The following is a 23,678-nucleotide window of genomic DNA, read 5'->3' on the forward strand; positions in this document are numbered from 1 at the left end:
CTCCAAAGTGTACTCCCCCTCACAAGACAAGGTCATTTTGGTCTTTTTCACTCTGACAAAACTGTGAAAAGACCAAAATGGTCTTGTCAATGTGAGGGGGAGTACACCTGGGAGTATGTCCAGGGAGTCTCCCTATCATCGTTGATTCGCCAATAGATCTTTCCTAAAGTCAGTTCCGCCTACTAATCCTGTGCAACCAAACATACACTTCAAAGGAAAAACTCAATGCTATTGTTGGAGAGTTATATTTTCTTATACAAAGTCAACCAGAAGTGTTTGAGAGGTTGTATCTGAAATATTATCATATTATCACTTCAACCATTTCAGAGGGAAAAAAATGATTAGTATCTTATTTTGAGAAGTCATGATTATCATTAGTAGAGACCACAAACCATTTATTTTCATTCTAATTATAGCCTTAGTACTTGACACAAACTGCACTGCAATAGATCAGAGCACCATTACAAGCACCCAAAACATCACTGATCCACAATCTCTAACTTCCCCTGAGGGAGTATTCAAACTAGGGTTCTTCAGTCCTGGTAATTCTACTTATCGGTATGTCGGAATTTGGTTTAACAAAGTTTTAAAACCCACTGTTGTATGGGTTGCTAACAGAGAAACCCCAATAAAGGATTCTTCATTTGGAGTTTTAAAGATTGCAGAAGATGGAAATCTTGTTGTTCTTGATGCTCAAGGCCTTGTTCATTGGACTACAAATGTTTCTAATATCCCCTTCAACAATTCAATAGTTGAGCTATTAGATGATGGGAAACTTGTTTTGAGACAGGTTAGTGATAGGAAGATCCTATGGGAAAGTTTCGAACACCCAACCGACACGTTTCTTCCGACAATGAAGCTTGGTGGTAATAGAAAAACTGGCAAGAAACTAAGACTTACTTCGTGGAAAAGCGAGTCTGATCCTTCACCTGGCACATTTTTCTCAGAACTCGAACTTAACGTTATCCCTCAGGTAGTTATTTGGAATGGGTCTACGCCCCATTGGCGAAGTGGGCCGTGGAACTCTAAGCGTTTTATTGGTATTCCTAATATGGATGCTGCCTTTTTAGACGGATTTTATATGATTAGAGATCCCCAGATGGAAGATGATATATATTTAACCTTTAAGTATTCCGACAATTCTTCCTTAGTAAGGATTGTTTTGAGTAATAGTGGGGTGTTATTTGGAGAGATCTGGGATGGAAGAAATGGATGGAAGAGATTTTGGTCGTCGAAGGATTATGGTGAGTGTGATGTTTACGGCGTTTGTGGACCTTACGGAAGGTGTAGTATGTCGGAAAGGCCCATTTGTAGCTGTCTGAGAGGGTTTATACCCAAGTATCCAGATGAGTGGTATAAGGGTAATTGGTCGAGTGGTTGTGTGAGAAAAACAGCATTGAAGTGTGAGAAAAACAGTAGTGATCAAGATGGGTTTTTGAAGATGGGAAACATGAAAGTGCCTGATTTTGCCAATTGGGTAGCTTCTCCCTCAAATGATAAGGACTGTGAGCAGAAATGTTTGAAGAATTGTTCTTGCTTAGCTTATTGGTATGATCAAGATGTTGGCTGTATGACATGGAGCGGAAATTTAATTGATATAGAAAAGTTCTCTACAGATGGAGGTGTTGATCTTCAAATTCGCGTGGCTCATTCCGAATTAGGTAAGAGATATATGACATAATGTTTTGTTATTCGTTTTAAATTCTACAGTTATTGTTCATTTCTTTGAGAATAGTCTAACATGAACACAAACTCAATGTGATAATGGAACTAGGCTCATAATGATAAGCTTGAAGGTCACACATAATCTATGCCAATGAATAAAATTAAAGTACACGGCTCAATGAACGTCGTAGGTGAGACAACAATTAAGGTTTGGATTCCAAGTTAGCTTGTCTAATTCTATAGTTACTTGTTCTTGTTGTGGGTCAAGCAAGTCACAAGAATTAGTCCCACGTTGAGAAAGTTGTAATTCCACGCGGAGTTGATAAAATACAATCATCTCTTATCCTGCGATAAGGACTTTTAAGTTGGTAAAATGCTATTTGGCCAGACAACAAATAGCCTGAGAAGGTAAAACTGCTGATGTCGATGCGTGCTAACAACTACTTGTCTCAGCTGCCAGATGTTGCCAAGTATATGGGCGTTGCGAATTAGTAATTAAAAGATTACTTATAGTGGTCTATCGCTTAATTAGTTAAATATTGAGTTTCAAGTCACAAGAACAATTTACTTTAGTATAAAAATATCAATTATATTTGTGTCACATTCTATGATAAATTCCACATAGTTGAATATTTTAAATTTGAAACAGACAAATAATAATTTATACTAATTGTTATTACATTTTTCTTACCAGTATTTTTAATTCATATAACTAACAGAAATTCCAGTGAAGAATTCAACCAAAAAGAAGGTAATTATCGCAATTACAGTCACACTAATAGGAGTGCTTATCTTCACTTGCACATATTCATACTACAAGGCGGTGAAAGCAAAACAAAGAGGTAAATGTTCTTCCATTATAAACTTAATCATAAGGTACTTTAGAATTTACGTCAGGAGATAACGAGAGAGAGAGATGAACGAAAAATAATGAGCAACAATATTTAACGTGGTTCAGTCGAAGATCCTTCTTCGATAATCTCGACTTACATCTATAGAGAAACTAGTAATGAATTTATTATATAAACATTCCTTCACTACCGTCGCGTATTTTTCTCTCATCAGTGAATCTACTTTGCCTTCTTGAAGCACATTTCATAACTGTTGTAAATTTGGTTCTATCACTAGAAATTGTCATGGTGTTTCTATTCCAATTGGAGTGGTAATAGTTTAGTCTGCTATTTTTGAACTCACAACTTACTGTTAAATTAGGACTACCAGATAAAGATATGGAGTTGTTATTATCAACAATGCACAATACAGATTCAGAAACTTGTAATCGTACGACCAATTCAGATTTAGAAATTTTCAAATTTGAGAAGATAATGATGGCTACCGACAACTTTTGTGAAGATAATAAGCTGGGAGAAGGCGGGTTTGGTTCTGTTTACAAGGTAGCAAAATTGGTTGTTGATTTTATTATATCAATACTTACATCTTCGTTGATATATTCGATAAAAGTGCAATTACATCCAAGTATACTAACAATTTCCGCAGGGAAAATTTACCAATGGACAAGAACTAGCAGTAAAAAGACTTTCGATGGGTTCAAGACAGGGAATAGTGGAGTTTAAAAATGAAGTTCAAGTGATCGTAAAACTCCAGCATAGGAATCTAGTTAGGCTTTTGGGTTGCTGCATTGAAGGAGAGGAAAAAATGTTGATTTACGAATACTTGCCTAACAAAAGCTTGGATGCCTTTCTCTTTGGTTTGCTACTTTTCAACTTATAAATTTCCTAATGATCCTCTAATCATTTTTAGTTCAACTACTACGACAATCTTCCATCAAATATTTTACAAATTTCATAGATTTAACGTCAACGATTTAGGTTATGCCATCAAGACTTAGCATGAATCCCTTGTGTATATATATATGCATATGTGATTTTAGTTCTTCTATTTGGTTTCTATGCATCAGATCCCAAAAAACGCGCATTGTTAGATTGGGGAAGCCGATTCAAAATCATAGAGGGGATATGTAGGGGAATTCTTTATCTTCATAGAGATTCTAGATTAAGAGTCATCCATAGAGATCTTAAAGCGAGTAACATTCTGCTGGATGAAGAGTTTAATCCTAAGATTTCAGACTTTGGCATGGCAAGGATATTCGGAACTGATGATGAACTCCAAGCAAATACTAAAAGAATTGTTGGGACATAGTAAGTATATCAATGTGTAGCAAATGAAATATTAGAAATTATCGTTCTTTGTCAATTTTTATGTTTCACTAAAAGAAATTTAACCTAATTTGATTGTACCGCAAATAAATGCAGTGGTTATATGTCTCCTGAGTATGCCATGAAAGGACAATTTTCGGAAAAGTCTGATGTTTTTAGTTTCGGAGTGTTGTTACTAGAAATTATAAGCGGTAAAAGAAATAGTAGCTTTTACCATCAAGAGCAACCGGCAAGCCTTTCAGAATATGTAAGAGTTGTATGTTTAGTTTCCGATTCTTCTTTTAATGAGCATTAAAGTATATTAGGAAATGTCTCTTCCTCTTATAGTTTTATGCATTTTTCCCATTTAAAAGCTGAAGTAATGTGCTTTTGTTGTGGTATTTTAGGCATGGCAATTGTGGAAGGAGAAAAGATCTCAATCACTGATTGACACAACATTGTCATTGTCTGAAGAAATTTATGAGGTAGAAATCTTGAGATGCATTCATGTAGGATTACTCTGTGTTCAAGAATATGTGAATGACAGACCAAATATGTCCACTATACTCTCCATGTTAACGAGTGAAATTGCAACGCTTCCTACTCCAAAGCAACCTCCATTTACTGAAAGACTGGCAGATTCAAACTCAAACCCATCGTCCGCGAACCGTAGAGCATTTACTATCAACGATGTGACTATTACAGAACTTGAAGGTCGTTAGCTTAGTTTAGTTTTGGTCTCGATTATGACATGTGTTGAGTAACTTGAGTTCAAAATGTCGCGAAGTAGTTTATTTGGTTTGTATATAATGTGAGTATTAAAGTATCAAGATGAGTTTGCCTAGTACAAGATGACCAAGAAAGACGCGCCTATGGCGTACAAGAAACTATGCCTATAGTAAACTAGCTAGGGCTGAGGCACCCCTCAAAACAATGATCGAATGTAGCCGCTGTTGTGATTTAACAAGCTTGTCCATTACCCTCTGAATTGTTATCGAGGTTCGATCGCGGTCATAGTGACATTATTGTTTGAGCATCCGACTTGCAGAAAATCAGACTCCGATGAAGTAGCTGAAACAAATGGTGGTTCTTTAGGAGTTGGGCAATTCATTTCGCTTCTAAGCATGAGATCAACCTCAGCCATTGTTGGCCTATCTACTGTTTTTTTCTGCACGCACAAGAGTCCAACATGTATGCATCTCTTCATTTCTAATGACGAATTTGAATCTACGAATGTCTCGTCTACAATCTCTGCCCATTTACCTTCATTCCATAATTTCCACGCCTGAAACAAAATCACATTGCTACCTATTGGACTCCAAACCAAGCAACACATACATATATTGAACACATCATACTTACTTGAAGTGTAAGGTTCAGAGGTTGTTCAGGATCATAAAAGCTGTTGTTCCTTTTTCCGCTTACAATCTCTAATAACAACACCCCGAAACTAAAGACATCGGACTTCTCCGAAAATGTCCCTCCCAGTATATACTCTGGAGACATATAACCACTGCAGTTGATTGTGAAAACACGTTAGATGACATATGAGCTGAGCAATTGGGGTCTGCCGATCCATCCGAGTAACCCGGGAACCAGATCGTGATTGAGTGTCTCGAGCGCACCCCATGCCGAACCCCGAGTTAGTCGTTATGTATAAAACTTTACTTGGTTGGTGTTCAATTTGAATTAATATATTAAAGTTGCAGCCTACATAGGAAATATTGTCATACATGTGTGTGTGTGTGTGTGTGTGTGTGCGCGCGCGTGTGTGCGCGTGTGCGCGTGTGCGCGCGCGTACGCGAGTGTGTTTTGTAGTAGACACACGTGACAAACACATAGACGCGCACGCAAGAGTTAGATAAAACTCGACCCAGTTGATCGGCCTAGATGACTGGGGATCAGTGATTGATCCACCTCTCATCCGGGCAGGCCTCTTTCCAGCTGCTTAGAATACAAATACTTGAAAATCAAATGGTCATCAAGGAGTAACGAAACTAACAATGTGCCGACGACTCTATTAGTATTTGCAGTAGCTTGGTTCCCTCCAAATACTCGTGCCATGCCAAAGTCTGAAATTTTAGGGTTCATTTCTTCATCCAATAGAATGTTGCTGACTTTGAGATCTCTATGAATAATCTTCAATCGAGAATCACGGTGAAGGTAAAGAAGGCCTCTAGCAATTCCATGAATAATATGGTAGCGGTTTTTCCAATCCAGCTGAGCTTTCTTTCTTTCATCTGTTCATTCAATAAAAGCATCTTTGAATGATAACTCAAAACTCTTCAACTACACCTACACACTCTTATAAAGAGAGAGAGTGCCTTATAGAGAAAAAAAATTTGGGTGGTAGCCTCGTCTAACTCGCCTTTCTTCATGCAACTCTAGGAAAAGATTGCACTATATGCTTACCAAGCCAAATGGTTGTGATAATGGGCATGGGTGTGGAGCTTCTTATAGCTCAGGAGTCCTAATGCTTCCCAAGAGATGTGAGACCATCACATGGGAAATCTATGTGTGGAGAATCAATTTGAGATTAGATTTCAGAATATTAGGTTTGCATGCCAGTTTGCGGATATGGATCTTTTCTGCTATGTTAAAGCTAGAATAAAGACAACGGGTTAAGTTATTAGGAAGGCGAACCGAAAAGAAATGCATCCAAGCTTTTGTTAGGCATGTATTCATAGACCAGCATATACTCCTCTTCTTCAGTGCAGCAACCCAATAGCCTAACAAGGTTCTTGTGTTGGAGTTTGGATATCAACAAAACCTCATTCTTGAATTCCTCAATCCCCTGTCCCGAGCTCTTTGACAATCTTTTGATTGCTATTTCTTGCCCAGATTGCAACTTTCCCTGAGCACAATTCTCAAAAGAAATCAACAGACGACATTATACAAGTCAAAATTATATGACGAATGTATATTAGAAATTTACCTTGTAAACTGGCCCAAAACCCCCTTGGCCTAGTTTATTTCTCAAGCAAAAGTCGTTTGTGGCAATAGCTAAAACAGCAAAATCAAATAGTTGTAGTTCCGGTGTTTGTCCTTTATCTTCCCCATTTCTGAACATGTTCGCATTCGGAGACTCTTTGAGTTTTTCCAATGTTTTTTTCAACAAATCAATAACCAATCCTTTGAGTTGCTTCAGTATAGTTTTCCAGAAATCAATTATGACCCCTTTGAGCAAAAATTAACCGAAAAGATAAATCAACGAATATGAAAAGATGCAACAGTTACCAAAAAACATAAGAAAAGATGCCAAAGTCCCAACTCACCCTTCTTCCTGTGCAAGAAAATACATACTATGACGCCCAAAAAGAAAATGGGTGCAACAACGTAATACATCAACTTGAGTCCTGAAAAACGAAAAAACGTATGCCCGACTGACCTAAAGTTAGATATAATTTGAAGAAGAGCAACATCTTATTGAAGAACGACAAACATCTAACTTGGAAATACCAAAGGCAAGGAGGCATGTCAAACAGAGTGCTCAAATTACCAGCAAATAATAAGAGCAGTGTTATAACAGCGGCCACCATAACCCGTAGCTGATAAAACGCCTTTTCGTTTCCCAAGTATCCATCAAAATAGTCAAATGGGCATAATCATTCTACAAAAGTAAAGCTGGTCCTTATTTTGCTAAGTTAACATTTTACCTTTGGGGGGCACATATAACGGATGCTTGAAATTCAATAGATCGCCATCATCTGACTGCTGTACAAGATTCAATAGATCTCCATCAAATAATAAGCACTCATTCCGTTCATACGAGTAAGCATTACAAGAACAATTGCTTGAGCAAGCTAATTCACATTCTTCAGCACTCCTAACTTGAGCTATCCTAACTTCAGTAACTTTACTTGTGTTTATACCTGGAAAATCTACAAAGTCATATTTCTCTACACACTCTAAAGACGAAATCCTGACACAACCACCCGTTGAATTACCTGAATAGGGTTTTTCAAAACCTGGTAAACAATCACACACCATCATTTCATTCTTAAAGATGCCAAAAGCCCCACAGACACCGTAAACTTCAGACAGCTGTTTCGGTTTAGATGCGAACAAATTCCACTCTGACATGGCTTTCGACCATCTAAATACTTTTAGTTGTCCCTCAGATCCAAGAACAAAATTACTAATAGGTTGATTGCTATGAGATGTATAGGTGAAGTAACTCTCACTCAAGTTATCTGTGAAGCTGAAATTATAAATACTCAATATTTCCTGTGTGAAAGTCGGTGGGATAGAAATTGCTACAAAATTGGATTTCCAATTTTTGGACTCAAAATTGACAACTATTCAATTTTGGAAGTTGCTCAATTTTGAGTGGAATCTCAAATTGCAGCCGGTGCAATTGAAGAGGCGGTTTTGATGCCTAATGGCTTGTGGCGGTTTAGGCATCAATGGATTGTGGCGGTTTCCAAATTCTAAATTGGAATTGGTTTCCAAAAATTGGAGGACCTAACCGGCTTATATTATAATATAAATAGGGGTCTTGAGTCTTTGTAAATCATACCAACACAAGCAACAACAACTCTTCTTTAGAGAGCTAGAGAGAGAGCAAGTGAGAGAGAAATTTTTTGTTCATAGTTTTGAGCGGTGTTAAATTTCTCGGTCGTCGAAGATTTAGTATAGAAGGTTATTACTATACGGTACCATCTTGGGACGAACTTGCGGGTTGTGTTAGTCGTCTTCATCTATCCTTCAATAAAGATTTCTTTTCGCCCGAGGACGTAGGCTTTAAAGCCGAACCTCGTTAAATTCTGTTCGCATATTTGATTTTGACTTAGCTTTTCGATTAATCTTCATAATCGGATCAATTTCTGGGTAGGTTCGATAGCTTCCGCGACCTTTTAGTTCTAACAATTGGTACCAGAGCCTTGTTGAGATTGAACGAAGAGAAGATGGGATCGAGAAGTGGTACGGTCAAAGCAGGGAAATATGAGATAGAGAAGTTCAATGGGAAAAAAGATTTTTCTTATTGGCGGATGCAGATGAAGAATCTGTTAATCTCGCAGAAATTACACAAGACGTTGACGGGAAAGAAACCAGGAGATATGTCAGATGAGGATTGGGAGGAGATAGATCTCGAAGCACGGGCTACCATTATGTTGTGTCTTGAGAGGGACGTGGCGTTCCTAGTAGACGGAGAAACAACGGCGGCGGGTGTGTGGTTAAAGCTAGAAAGCAGTTTCATGACGAAAACTTTAACGAATCGGGTCTACTTAAAATCCAAATTATTCACATGTAGAATGGAAGAGGGTTCTTCTATTCAGGAATATGTGAATAGGTTTGACAGGATTATCTCAGATTTGAAGGATATTGATGTTAAGGTTGAGGATGAGGACCAAGCCCTCATATTGTTACTTTCATTGCCTAAATCCTATGAGAACCTTGTTCAAACTTTGATGCTTGTTGGTGATAGTCTAAGCATGGAAGAGACGAGAAATTCGCTATTAGCGGATGACCTTCGTAAGGTTGCTACTAGCAGTATGGCGTCGGGTGGAGTAGACAAAGAACAAGCACAAGGGTTGTTTGTAACGAGGGGGAGGAGTAATGAAAGGGGAAAGGGAAAGGGCGGGAAATCTAGATCCAAATCTAGAGGCTCTTTCAAGAAAACGTGCTTTAGTTGTGGTGAGCTTGGCCACTTTAAAGCGGCTTGTCCAAAGAGAAAGTTGAAGCAAAAGAACGAAGGCTACAAGGAGAAACAAGAGATGCAAGAGGCGGGATATGTGTCAGAAGAAGCGGACGAATGTTTCTCGGTGACAGAGGTGTCTGAGAAGATCTTCGATAAGTGGATGCTTGATTCAGGGGCGTCACACCATATGTGCCCAAATAGGGAGTGGTTTACTACCTATAGGAGTATAGATGGTGGTACAGTTATACTGGGTGATGATAGTATATGTAAAACTGTGGGACTCGGAACAATACGGATCAAGATGCACGATGGAATGGTGAGAACATTGACGGACGTAAGACACATACCCGATTTGCGGAAAAATCTAATTTCCCTTGGTGTGTTGGAGCGGAACGGCTGTAAGATAATTATAGAGAATGGCTCCATAAAAGTCGTTAAGGGTTCTTTGGTGGTAATGAGAGGTACTCGTTACGGAAATTTATACAAACTTTTGGGGACAACAATTACGGGAGATGTAGCAGTAGGAATCAGTGGAAGGGATCCAACGGCTAGTACGAGGCTTTGGCATATGCGCCTTGGGCATATGTCAGAAAAGGGTCTATCTCTGATGTGCGGGAAAGGCTTGTTGAAGGACATGAAGAAGCCTTGCATGGAGTTTTGTGAGCATTGTGTGTTCGGGAAGGCACACAGGGTGACGTTCTCTACAAGCAAGCACAGGAGCAAAGAGGTATTAGACTACGTACACACCGATGTCTGGGGACCGGCAAAGTTACCTTCCAAGGGTGGTTCCAGGTATTTTGTTACATTCGTTGATGATCATTCGAGATTTGTCTGGCTTTATTTTCTGAAGCATAAGAATGAGGTATTCAACACATTCCTGGTGTGGAAAGCAATGGTTGAGAACAAAACTGGTCGAAAGCTGAAGACGTTAAGGTCGGATAATGGGACCGAGTACACGGATGGGGCATTCAAGGAGTTTTGTAATCAGGAAGGCATTGTGAGGCACTGGACAGTAGTAAACACACCCCAACAGAATGGAGTCGCAGAGAGATTGAACCGTACACTACTTGAGAAAGCTAGATGTAGGCGCTCCAATTCGGGATTAGGCATAGAATGGTGGGCAGAATCTGTTGCTACAGCTTGTTTTATTGTGAACAGGTCTCCACATTCTTCTTTAGATGGCGGCATACCTTACGAGGTGTGGTCAGGTGAACATGCAGATTACGGGAGACTTAGGGTTTTCGGTTGTACGGCCTATTACCATGTTAAAGGTAACAAACTTGACAATAGAGCAAAGAAGGCAATTTTCTTAGGATATGCTACAGGAGTCAAGGGTTATCGGCTATGGTGTACGGAAGACAAGAAGTTTGTAATCAGCAGAGATGTGGTGTTTGATGAGTCATCTATTGTAGCTATGGCGAAAGCTACGGTGCCTAGTTGTGGTGATGTTGGGTCTACTAAAGCTCAAGTAGTGGAAGTAGAAGCCGAAGACCAACGGGTTTCTAGGAATCATGATCAGGTGGAGCATCAGGATAATACTCAGGATGAAGAAATTGATGAACCCGATCATGAGGAGGTTCAAGGGGAAGGTACACAAGTTTTACAACAACAACAGCAGGATGTTTCGGTACACACTAGGCCAAAACGGTTATATAAGCCGGTACAGAGGTTAGGGTCAGACAAACCTCTTAGGCATTATGGGCAGGCAAATCTTGTTGAATATGCACTCTCGGTGGAAGACGACGAGCCGGTCACCTTCAAACAAGCTATTACCGCGGAGGAAAGAGAGAGTTGGTTGGTTGCTATGCAAGAAGAGATGGAGTCTCTTCACAAAAACAAGACATGGGAGGTTGTCCCATTGCCCGAAGGTAAGTCTGTTATTGGTTGTAAATCGGTGTACAAGAAGAAAGAGGATTCTTTCGAGATCAAAGGTACAAGGTATAAGGCAAGACTAGTGGCCAAGGGTTATGCACAGAAAGAAGGGGTCGACTACAATGAGATTTTCTCACCGGTCGTGAAACATACTTCTATTCGGGTGCTATTGAGTATTGTTGCTCACAGTGATCTTGAGCTGGAACAACTCGATGTTAAAACCGCCTTCTTGCACGGTGATTTGGAAGAAGAAATTTATATGGCTCAACCTGAGGGATACAAGGTTGAGGGCAAAGAAAATCAAGTATGTCGTTTGAGGAAGTCTCTTTACGGATTGAAACAATCCCCTCGCCAATGGTACAAACGATTTGATTTTTTCATGCTAAAGCATGGTTTTCGCAGAAGTGACTATGATTGTTGTGTATACATCAAGAAGCTTCGCGAAGGTGACTTTATTTATCTCCTTTTGTATGTGGATGACATGCTTATTCCTTCTCGAAGCATGGTGGAGATAGATAAGTTAAAATCTCAACTCAATCAAGAGTTTGAGATGAAAGACATGGGCGCTGCAAAGAAGATACTGGGAATGGAGATTAAGAGAGAGCGGTCAAGTAAGAAACTGTACTTGAATAAAAAAGGTTACATCGAACGAGTAGTTACTCGATTCGGGATGCAGAATGCGAAGGCGGTGTCAACACCTTTGGCACCACACTTCAGGCTCTCGGGAAAACAATCTCCCACTACTACGGTGGAGAAGGATCATATGGATCGTGTACCGTATGCTAGTGCAGTTGGCAGTTTGATGTACGCTATGGTGTGTACTCGTCCGGATATTTCACAAGCAGTCAGTGTGGTTAGTAGGTTTATGGCAAACCCGGGGAAGACACATTGGGAAGCTGTGAAGTGGGTCTTGAGGTACTTGAAGGGTACCGTTGATACGGGTTTGTGCTTTGGTGGAGACACATGTCAGGTAAGCGGTTATGTTGACTCGGACTATGCTGGCGATCTAGATAGAAGACGATCTACTACTGGTTATGTATTTAGGGTACATGGTGCTCCAGTTAGTTGGCGATCGATGTTACAATCTACAGTTGCGTTATCTACTACGGAGGCCGAGTATATGGCTATGGCCGAGGGTGTGAAGGAAGCATTGTGGTTGTGGGGTCTTCTGGATGATCTAGGGATTAAGCAAGAGTGCGTGGATGTATGGTGTGATAGTCAAAGTGCGATCCACTTGGCGAAGAATCAGGTTCACCATGCTCGCACTAAGCATATCGATGTCAGGTATCACTTTGTACGAGATGTCATAGAGGAAGGTGATGTTTCTCTCATGAAGGTACACACAGATGAGAATCCCGCGGACATGTTGACTAAAGTGGTGACGTGTAGCAAGTTTCAGCACTGTCTGGAATTGCTGCAAATCGGCTCGTGTTAAGATGCCCGAAAGGGTGTAATGGCGACAAGGTAATCTTTATGTGAAGGGTTGGTAGAACTACGGTAGGCTTGATCCTGTAAAAGGGTACGTAGGCAGCCATGGTCATATGGTACAGTCGGATGAAGTTACAAGAAGCAGATATATCTTACAAGGAGTAGAGCTGGTGTTCGTCCAAAATTTGAAGTATATCAAATTGTGTACGAGGTGGAGAATTGTGAAAGTCGGTGGGATAGAAATTGCTACAAAATTGGATTTCCAATTTTTGGACTCAAAATTGACAACTATTCAATTTTGGAAGTTGCTCAATTTTGAGTGGAATCTCAAATTGCAGCCGGTGCAATTGAAGAGGCGGTTTTGATGCCTAATGGCTTGTGGCGGTTTAGGCATCAATGGATTGTGGCGGTTTCCAAATTCTAAATTGGAATTGGTTTCCAAAAATTGGAGGACCTAACCGGCTTATATTATAATATAAATAGGGGTCTTGAGTCTTTGTAAATCATACCAACACAAGCAACAACAACTCTTCTTTAGAGAGCTAGAGAGAGAGCAAGTGAGAGAGAAATTTTTTGTTCATAGTTTTGAGCGGTGTTAAATTTCTCGGTCGTCGAAGATTTAGTATAGAAGGTTATTACTATACGGTACCATCTTGGGACGAACTTGCGGGTTGTGTTAGTCGTCTTCATCTATCCTTCAATAAAGATTTCTTTTCGCCCGAGGACGTAGGCTTTAAAGCCGAACCTCGTTAAATTCTGTTCGCATATTTGATTTTGACTTAGCTTTTCGATTAATCTTCATAATCGGATCAATTTCTGGGTAGGTTCGATAGCTTCCGCGACCTTTTAGTTCTAACAATTGGTACCAGAGCCTTGTTGAGATTGAACGAAGAGAAGATGGGATCGAGAAGTGGTACGGTCAAAGCAGGGAAATATGAGATAGAGAAGTTCAATGGGAAAAAAGATTTTTCTTATTGGCGGATGCAGATGAAGAATCTGTTAATCTCGCAGAAATTACACAAGACGTTGACGGGAAAGAAACCAGGAGATATGTCAGATGAGGATTGGGAGGAGATAGATCTCGAAGCACGGGCTACCATTATGTTGTGTCTTGAGAGGGACGTGGCGTTCCTAGTAGACGGAGAAACAACGGCGGCGGGTGTGTGGTTAAAGCTAGAAAGCAGTTTCATGACGAAAACTTTAACGAATCGGGTCTACTTAAAATCCAAATTATTCACATGTAGAATGGAAGAGGGTTCTTCTATTCAGGAATATGTGAATAGGTTTGACAGGATTATCTCAGATTTGAAGGATATTGATGTTAAGGTTGAGGATGAGGACCAAGCCCTCATATTGTTACTTTCATTGCCTAAATCCTATGAGAACCTTGTTCAAACTTTGATGCTTGTTGGTGATAGTCTAAGCATGGAAGAGACGAGAAATTCGCTATTAGCGGATGACCTTCGTAAGGTTGCTACTAGCAGTATGGCGTCGGGTGGAGTAGACAAAGAACAAGCACAAGGGTTGTTTGTAACGAGGGGGAGGAGTAATGAAAGGGGAAAGGGAAAGGGCGGGAAATCTAGATCCAAATCTAGAGGCTCTTTCAAGAAAACGTGCTTTAGTTGTGGTGAGCTTGGCCACTTTAAAGCGGCTTGTCCAAAGAGAAAGTTGAAGCAAAAGAACGAAGGCTACAAGGAGAAACAAGAGATGCAAGAGGCGGGATATGTGTCAGAAGAAGCGGACGAATGTTTCTCGGTGACAGAGGTGTCTGAGAAGATCTTCGATAAGTGGATGCTTGATTCAGGGGCGTCACACCATATGTGCCCAAATAGGGAGTGGTTTACTACCTATAGGAGTATAGATGGTGGTACAGTTATACTGGGTGATGATAGTATATGTAAAACTGTGGGACTCGGAACAATACGGATCAAGATGCACGATGGAATGGTGAGAACATTGACGGACGTAAGACACATACCCGATTTGCGGAAAAATCTAATTTCCCTTGGTGTGTTGGAGCGGAACGGCTGTAAGATAATTATAGAGAATGGCTCCATAAAAGTCGTTAAGGGTTCTTTGGTGGTAATAAGAGGTACTCGTTACGGAAATTTATACAAACTTTTGGGGACAACAATTACGGGAGATGTAGCAGTAGGAATCAGTGGAAGGGATCCAACGGCTAGTACGAGGCTTTGGCATATGCGCCTTGGGCATATGTCAGAAAAGGGTCTATCTCTGATGTGCGGGAAAGGCTTGTTGAAGGACATGAAGAAGCCTTGCATGGAGTTTTGTGAGCATTGTGTGTTCGGGAAGGCACACAGGGTGACGTTCTCTACAAGCAAGCACAGGAGCAAAGAGGTATTAGACTACGTACACACCGATGTCTGGGGACCGGCAAAGTTACCTTCCAAGGGTGGTTCCAGGTATTTTGTTACATTCGTTGATGATCATTCGAGATTTGTCTGGCTTTATTTTCTGAAGCATAAGAATGAGGTATTCAACACATTCCTGGTGTGGAAAGCAATGGTTGAGAACAAAACTGGTCGAAAGCTGAAGACGTTAAGGTCGGATAATGGGACCGAGTACACGGATGGGGCATTCAAGGAGTTTTGTAATCAGGAAGGCATTGTGAGGCACTGGACAGTAGTAAACACACCCCAACAGAATGGAGTCGCAGAGAGATTGAACCGTACACTACTTGAGAAAGCTAGATGTAGGCGCTCCAATTCGGGATTAGGCATAGAATGGTGGGCAGAATCTGTTGCTACAGCTTGTTTTATTGTGAACAGGTCTCCACATTCTTCTTTAGATGGCGGCATACCTTACGAGGTGTGGTCAGGTGAACATGCAGATTACGGGAGACTTAGGGTTTTCGGTTGTACGGCCTATTACCATGTTAAAGGTAACAAACTTGACAATAGAGCAAAGAAGGCAATTTTCTTAGGATATGCTACAGGAGTCAAGGGTTATCGGCTATGGTGTACGGAAGACAAGAAGTTTGTAATCAGCAGAGATGTGGTGTTTGATGAGTCATCTATTGTAGCTATGGCGAAAGCTACGGTGCCTAGTTGTGGTGATGTTGGGTCTACTAAAGCTCAAGTAGTGGAAGTAGAAGCCGAAGACCAACGGGTTTCTAGGAATCATGATCAGGTGGAGCATCAGGATAATACTCAGGATGAAGAAATTGATGAACTCGATCATGAGGAGGTTCAAGGGGAAGGTACACAAGTTTTACAACAACAACAGCAGGATGTTTCGGTACACACTAGGCCAAAACGGTTATATAAGCCGGTACAGAGGTTAGGGTCAGACAAACCTCTTAGGCATTATGGGCAGGCAAATCTTGTTGAATATGCACTCTCGGTGGAAGACGACGAGCCGGTCACCTTCAAACAAGCTATTACCGCGGAGGAAAGAGAGAGTTGGTTGGTTGCTATGCAAGAAGAGATGGAGTCTCTTCACAAAAACAAGACATGGGAGGTTGTCCCATTGCCCGAAGGTAAGTCTGTTATTGGTTGTAAATCGGTGTACAAGAAGAAAGAGGATTCTTTCGAGATCAAAGGTACAAGGTATAAGGCAAGACTAGTGGCCAAGGGTTATGCACAGAAAGAAGGGGTCGACTACAATGAGATTTTCTCACCGGTCGTGAAACATACTTCTATTCGGGTGCTATTGAGTATTGTTGCTCACAGTGATCTTGAGCTGGAACAACTCGATGTTAAAACCGCCTTCTTGCACGGTGATTTGGAAGAAGAAATTTATATGGCTCAACCTGAGGGATACAAGGTTGAGGGCAAAGAAAATCAAGTATGTCGTTTGAGGAAGTCTCTTTACGGATTGAAACAATCCCCTCGCCAATGGTACAAACGATTTGATTTTTTCATGCTAAAGCATGGTTTTCGCAGAAGTGACTATGATTGTTGTGTATACATCAAGAAGCTTCGCGAAGGTGACTTTATTTATCTCCTTTTGTATGTGGATGACATGCTTATTCCTTCTCGAAGCATGGTGGAGATAGATAAGTTAAAATCTCAACTCAATCAAGAGTTTGAGATGAAAGACATGGGCGCTGCAAAGAAGATACTGGGAATGGAGATTAAGAGAGAGCGGTCAAGTAAGAAACTGTACTTGAATAAAAAAGGTTACATCGAACGAGTAGTTACTCGATTCGGGATGCAGAATGCGAAGGCGGTGTCAACACCTTTGGCACCACACTTCAGGCTCTCGGGAAAACAATCTCCCACTACTACGGTGGAGAAGGATCATATGGATCGTGTACCGTATGCTAGTGCAGTTGGCAGTTTGATGTACGCTATGGTGTGTACTCGTCCGGATATTTCACAAGCAGTCAGTGTGGTTAGTAGGTTTATGGCAAACCCGGGGAAGACACATTGGGAAGCTGTGAAGTGGGTCTTGAGGTACTTGAAGGGTACCGTTGATACGGGTTTGTGCTTTGGTGGAGACACATGTCAGGTAAGCGGTTATGTTGACTCGGACTATGCTGGCGATCTAGATAGAAGACGATCTACTACTGGTTATGTATTTAGGGTACATGGTGCTCCAGTTAGTTGGCGATCGATGTTACAATCTACAGTTGCGTTATCTACTACGGAGGCCGAGTATATGGCTATGGCCGAGGGTGTGAAGGAAGCATTGTGGTTGTGGGGTCTTCTGGATGATCTAGGGATTAAGCAAGAGTGCGTGGATGTATGGTGTGATAGTCAAAGTGCGATCCACTTGGCGAAGAATCAGGTTCACCATGCTCGCACTAAGCATATCGATGTCAGGTATCACTTTGTACGAGATGTCATAGAGGAAGGTGATGTTTCTCTCATGAAGGTACACACATATGAGAATCCCGCGGACATGTTGACTAAAGTGGTGACGTGTAGCAAGTTTCAGCACTGTCTGGAATTGCTGCAAATCGGCTCGTGTTAAGATGCCCGAAAGGGTGTAATGGCGACAAGGTAATCTTTATGTGAAGGGTTGGTAGAACTACGGTAGGCTTGATCCTGTAAAAGGGTACGTAGGCAGCCATGGTCATATGGTACAGTCGGATGAAGTTACAAGAAGCAGATATATCTTACAAGGAGTAGAGCTGGTGTTCGTCCAAAATTTGAAGTATATCAAATTGTGTACGAGGTGGAGAATTGTGAAAGTCGGTGGGATAGAAATTGCTACAAAATTGGATTTCCAATTTTTGGACTCAAAATTGACAACTATTCAATTTTGGAAGTTGCTCAATTTTGAGTGGAATCTCAAATTGCAGCCGGTGCAATTGAAGAGGCGGTTTTGATGCCTAATGGCTTGTGGCGGTTTAGGCATCAATGGATTGTGGCGGTTTCCAAATTCTAAATTGGAATTGGTTTCCAAAAATTGGAGGACCTAACCGGCTTATATTATAATATAAATAGGGGTCTTGAGTCTTTGTAAATCATACCAACACAAGCAACAACAACTCTTCTTTAGAGAGCTAGAGAGAGAGCAAGTGAGAGAGAAATTTTTTGTTCATAGTTTTGAGCGGTGTTAAATTTCTCGGTCGTCGAAGATTTAGTATAGAAGGTTATTACTATACGGTACCATCTTGGGACGAACTTGCGGGTTGTGTTAGTCGTCTTCATCTATCCTTCAATAAAGATTTCTTTTCGCCCGAGGACGTAGGCTTTAAAGCCGAACCTCGTTAAATTCTGTTCGCATATTTGATTTTGACTTAGCTTTTCGATTAATCTTCATAATCGGATCAATTTCTGGGTAGGTTCGATAGCTTCCGCGACCTTTTAGTTATAACATCCTGCATCTCCAGCTTTGAATGGAAGAACTGCCCATTCCACCTCCCACTTGTCCAAAAATTTATAGACCTATTCCATACAATTCTAAACTGTGCTATTCCACTTGGGTCTAGCTCCAAGGAATAGAGTCCCGGAGCAGGATCTTGCACATTCCTCCATGAAGTAAGGACTTGCGTTTTGTTCGTCCGCTTGTTAAACCCAAGCTTCATACCAGGTAGCCATGTATCAGTTGGGTAATCAAAGCTTTGCCAGATCACAAGAGATGGATTCAAAACATCTCTTAAAACAAGATTACCGTCGTCTCCTAGAACAGCTTCTAAGGTACTGTTGGAGGTTGAATTTGTTGACCAAATTTGGCTGGCTTGGTTCAAAAGGACTAGATTACCATTCTGTAAGAGCCTCAGTTCTGGGGAAGATTGGTAATAAAGGGGTTTATCTCTGTTTGCTACCCACACAACCATTCTGTTTTGATATGAATCTTTTCTGTACCATATACCCATGTAGTAGTTCTGAGACCCACCTGGTCTGAAGAAACCTAGTTCAAAGTTGCTAGCTGTGGATACAAGTGTCTGATCTCCAGTTAGATATTCGCTCGCAGAGAGGGTGTTATTATAAGATGCAGTTGTAAGTTCAGCTCCCAACGAGAAAATTGTAGATAGAACAAAGAGAAACAATCGTAGATTGTTTTCGGCATCCATCTCTGTATTAGAAAATTGATCAATACATTGAGCCTTGTCTAGAATTTGTCCATTTGATCAGCGAAAAATCATCCTATTACACAAAAGAAAGATGATACAGCTCAAGAGCACAATGATCTGAGAATCAATCTCTCTAACTTCATCTAATATTTGATGATCACTTAGTTGTAAAAAACTAATTAGGTCCAAATTTGAAAAAGTAAAGATGGGCTAATTGCCTCAGTACTGTTAGGCCACACAACTAGGTACATAAGCTTTTATCAGTTAAATATACTTGGTCAGTTAAATAAAGACAAGACCCTGACTTAGAGTCTTGAATGAACTTTGTCTTTGCTTTTAGTCATTGGAGAGCTACTGGAGATTTCATTATTGATTGAGAGACTTGGTATCCAAATTAATTGATGGTGTATTTGGTTGCAGGATTCCTAAGTAGGATTCCTATCAAAAGTGGAACTTGTAGGAATCATGAATCCTTAGTCTACTTTGGCTACCAAGAATCCTAGGACTCTTGAATCTTAAGGATTCCTAATTCCAAAATTTGTATTGGACCAAAATCCCACCCTACCCCCTAGGATTTGCTAGGATTTTGGATTAATGAACCTAAATTTCAAACTTAAAATCAACAAAAAAATATTTCCTTCTACAAAATCATTATTTTTTTTCAAAATCATTATTTTTTTCAAAAATCATATTTTTTCTAAAGACGTTTAAAAATACTCAAATAATAATAAATCATAGGATTCTTAGTTGCCAAACAAGCCAAAAAATATTACTTGGATTCATGAATCCGTGGAAGCATGAATCCCAAGGACTCATGAATCCGCGGATTCATGATTCCGCCATCCAAACACACCATGACTCTCTTCTGACCTTGATCACACTTTCTAGAACAGACAATAAATCAAAGAAATCATGGTAATCACATGTAGACATACCAAGTTCAAAACCAAGTTCAAAGTTTGCAAGCCCATAGGAGAAGTCTTTTCCACCCATGAACTTCTATAAGATCTCCACTCCAAAAAATACAACATATTCTTCTAACAAAAGCAGAAGCTGAATAAAGAAGTTCTTCAAGAACCCTAAACCCCATATTCTTTCTCTTCACAATTGGTGGTGTTTCTCCCACACTCAATTTTTTTTTTTAAGAAAGAGATAATATATTGATTAGTGTGCTAACATACCATTCAAAGTGTCCAACTTACATATTTGATAATAACTACTCCCCACGAAAACGGATAAAGGTACCGTATGAAACTTCTAATTGGAAAAGGCCGCGCAATGTCTTGACTTCTCCGACACTGAAATGGAGTTTTTGTCTCACAACCATCTGTCAAACATCTCTAACACCTCAGAATTTAGGGAAGTGGTTTTCATTTACTTTACTAACACCTCCACTTTGATAAACTAATTAAAAAACAGAGGAAACAGAGATATTATGTAAACGAGCATGCAGTTAGGGAAATGTTAAATGTACAGAGAATCTTTGTCAAGAATCTTTGTCAAGATTCTTGACAAAATGCTAAGTGAACGGTCCCGGTCAAAGTCAAACTTTGAAAACAAAGTCAAACTTTGAAAACTTTTGATCAACTTTTGTCTTTTAGTGAAAATGAGTCATTTGGGCAAGAATTTTGTCAAGGACTTTGTACATGTAGCACTCCCGTAAAAATTAAGAACATATTGACATAATGACCTTGTTTATGCGCTGCGCTACACACATGCATGAAGCAAAACAGCGGTTTTTTTTATTTGGATTGTAATAAGGGAGATTTTATAAGCAATGTCTAAAGTTGTTAAAGGCAATCTCGCTAAAAGGTAATTCCTAGTTTGACTAAAGACAATGTGCTTTTAGGAGGCAATGCCTAAACCAAAGTTTGATCTAACTTTGTCAAGTCAGCGGCTGACGACCTAACATGGAAAAAAAAAATCCTTTTTTCTCTCTCTTTTTCCTTCTTCTCTCTACTCTTTCTCTCCTGTTCCTCTGGAAACCAGACGAAATCAGATCTAGTTTCATTTGTAAGCCAGTCGAATATTTCAAACCAGTGATGTTTCTGGTTTTGATTTACTAGCCCTAGCTTCATGAAGTTGAACAATATTTGGATGTTTCACCACTTTCATAACTGAAATATCTTTCTTGATTTCATCCATCATTCCTCCTTTAATAACTTTTTCTTTTCCAACAACTTTCATGCAACACTTTTACCAGATTTTAAAATTTCCAGCATGATATGAAGAAGAATTTATATCTTCAACGTGTTTACAGTGAAGTGTTTTGTCTTGGTTAATGTTGTTTTTCTTTGATCTTCCTTCCACCACCAACATCATATTTTAATTTAGACTGTTGTCTTCTCATCTAGTTGCATTCTACTAATAATAAGAACAATTTTATCGAAGAGAGACGAGAGAGTAAAGAGAAGAAGAAGAAAATTGTTCGTTGGTGACCTTGGCCGATAAAGAAGAAAGATAGGCATTTCCTCTAACCATACTTGGTCAACTTGTTTTGACTTGAGCTGGTTCATTATTGGTTTATGCATGAGATCGTGAGAAATTAGTGTTAGAAGTGTTAGACGTCCAAGGTTCCGCTAGCAACACTAGGAGACTCCATAACCTTATAGTGGTATAAGAGCCTCTTGCACGAAGCTAATTTTGGCTATTTTCAGACGAAATTCAGTCTTGTTTAGTCTGATATATAAGTCTGAAATCTTTAATTTGATGTATTTTTAATTAGATTTAAGATTATTCAAATTGATTTCAAAATCAGAATTTGAAAGAGGTTTCAATAGTTTCGATTTTAAAATTTTCGGTTATTGAAAATAGTTTCAAAAAAGAAAGTTAAGAATTTTGTCGTCTTTCGCTTGTTCTTTCATAGTGTGTTTGGTTGCAGGATTCCTAAGTAGAATTTTTATTAAAAGTGAGATTTGGTAGGAATCATGAATCCTTGGTCTATTTGGCTACCAAGAACCCTAGGACTCTTAAATCCTAGGACTTTTGAATCCTAAGGATTCCTAATTCCAAAATTTATATTGGAACAAAATCTCACCCTACCCCCTAAGATTTTGGATTAATAGACCTAAATTTCAAACTTAAAATCCGATTCTCTTCCTAAATAACTTTTTTCCCCGAAATCCGGTTTTTCCTCCAAACTCGTTTTTTTGCCGAAAAATCGTTTTTTTTTTTACCAAATTTTTTTTTTCAAAAAATGTTATTTCGATAATTGGAATTTTATAAAAACAAAATTTGCTTCATATAAACCGTTTTTCCGAGAAAAAACAGTGCTCGAAAAAAATCGCTTTTCAGGAAAAAATGATTTTCGTGGAAAAATGCTTTTCAAAATTTTGGTTGAGGAAAAAACGATTTTCGGCAAAAACCATTTTTGAAAAAAAAAATTTGTTTACGAAAAAATTGTAAAAACGGTTCTCGAAAAAAAAATTATGAAAAAACGGAGAGTTCTCGAATGAAACGAGTTTCGAGAACAAGGTTTATTCAATATTTTTTTTCTAAAGAATCGTTTAAGAATACTCAAATAATAATAAATCATAGGATTCTTATTAGTTGCCAAACAAACCAAAAAATATTATAGTACTTGGATTCATGAATCCGTCATCCAAACACACCATATTTTGTTTTGTTTCTAGTTGCCAAACAAACCAAAAAATATTACAGTACTTGGATTCATGAATCCGTCATCCAAACACACCATTATTTTGTTTTGTTTCTAGCATAACTTATAGCAAGTTTTGGAGGGAAATCCCGTTGTTGTTGCACGGTTTGCTGACAAAGATCTCCATCACTATGATATTTTAATCAAGTCATCTGATCTCAAAATGGCTCTTTGATTTCCTCCACTTTTGTTTTCCTTCTTGCATGAGGGAATCTTCTTTACACTCTTCTTCCCCTTCTATTCTTCGTACTCTGTAACTTCTTCTGTAATAAAGTTTCACTCTTCCTCAACTCTACTCTTTCGATTGATCTGTAATTTCTTCTGTAATAGAACTTCAAATGACGAATAAAAGAACTTTATTTTTCGTTACTACTTTATACCTGCATTTCTTATGTACTTTCGTACTTTGTATCTGATGATCCAAAAAATGGTCATCAGTTGACTACGCTCAATAAGTAAATAAAAGACCAAAAGTCCAACAGGTCAACGCGTGTCAAGTCAACAGGGAGGTTGAATCTGAAGGAGGTTTGTCACTCAAGCCCATAACTGAGGGTTGGTCCGATTGTCTTAGGTGCCTGAGTCCTCCCTTGACTCAAATGCAACCAAGTCTGCCCTGGGATTTAAGAGAAGATTAGGGAGTCCGTGTAATTGGTGTCGATACTTTAATCCTGAAATAAGGGGGTAGAAGCGTGTCAGAGATCCCATTACGCGAAGATCTTTAATATTTATTAAACTTGGCCTTCAAGAGTCTCGGAAGAAAGAAACTTCTCC

General features: G+C 39.5%; 2 protein-coding genes across 4 annotated transcripts; one reads left to right on the top strand and one right to left on the bottom strand.

The window, feature by feature from the left end:
- The first annotated feature begins 233 nt into the window (after positions 1–233).
- Positions 234–5,069, top strand: LOC147552128 (G-type lectin S-receptor-like serine/threonine-protein kinase At1g11330). Of its 2 annotated transcripts, none has more exons than XM_086669061.1 (7): positions 234–1,661; positions 2,385–2,507; positions 2,878–3,059; positions 3,163–3,373; positions 3,584–3,824; positions 3,939–4,089; positions 4,229–5,069. In XM_086669061.1, the coding sequence occupies exons 1-7, from the start codon at positions 365–367 to the stop codon at positions 4,541–4,543; spliced, it is 2,520 nt and encodes an 839-aa protein (XP_086525187.1). In that variant the 5' UTR covers positions 234–364; the 3' UTR covers positions 4,544–5,069. The 2 variants fall into 2 exon arrangements, with proteins under 2 accessions (XP_086525187.1, XP_086525188.1); XM_086669062.1 differs by having other exon boundaries at positions 2,887–3,059.
- Positions 4,599–19,491, bottom strand: LOC147552129 (G-type lectin S-receptor-like serine/threonine-protein kinase At4g27290). 2 transcript variants are annotated; one of them, XM_086669064.1, is made up of 9 exons: positions 18,551–19,418; positions 7,769–8,048; positions 7,478–7,693; positions 7,097–7,177; positions 6,757–6,998; positions 6,465–6,675; positions 5,824–6,061; positions 5,184–5,334; positions 4,599–5,106 (listed from the first exon to the last, which is right to left on the bottom strand). In XM_086669064.1, exons 1-9 carry the CDS (start codon positions 19,247–19,249, stop codon positions 4,813–4,815), a joined length of 2,412 nt encoding a protein of 803 aa, XP_086525190.1. In that variant the 5' UTR covers positions 19,250–19,418; the 3' UTR covers positions 4,599–4,812. The 2 variants fall into 2 exon arrangements, with proteins under 2 accessions (XP_086525190.1, XP_086525189.1); XM_086669063.1 differs by having other exon boundaries at positions 7,478–8,048; positions 18,551–19,491.
- Positions 19,492–23,678: the final 4,187 nt, after the last annotated feature.

This window comes from Eschscholzia californica, unplaced genomic scaffold (genome assembly GCF_041429995.1).
Source record: "Eschscholzia californica isolate CP2 unplaced genomic scaffold, dmEscCali1.0.p SCAF_3, whole genome shotgun sequence".
Taxonomy (NCBI): Eukaryota; Viridiplantae; Streptophyta; class Magnoliopsida; order Ranunculales; family Papaveraceae; genus Eschscholzia; species Eschscholzia californica.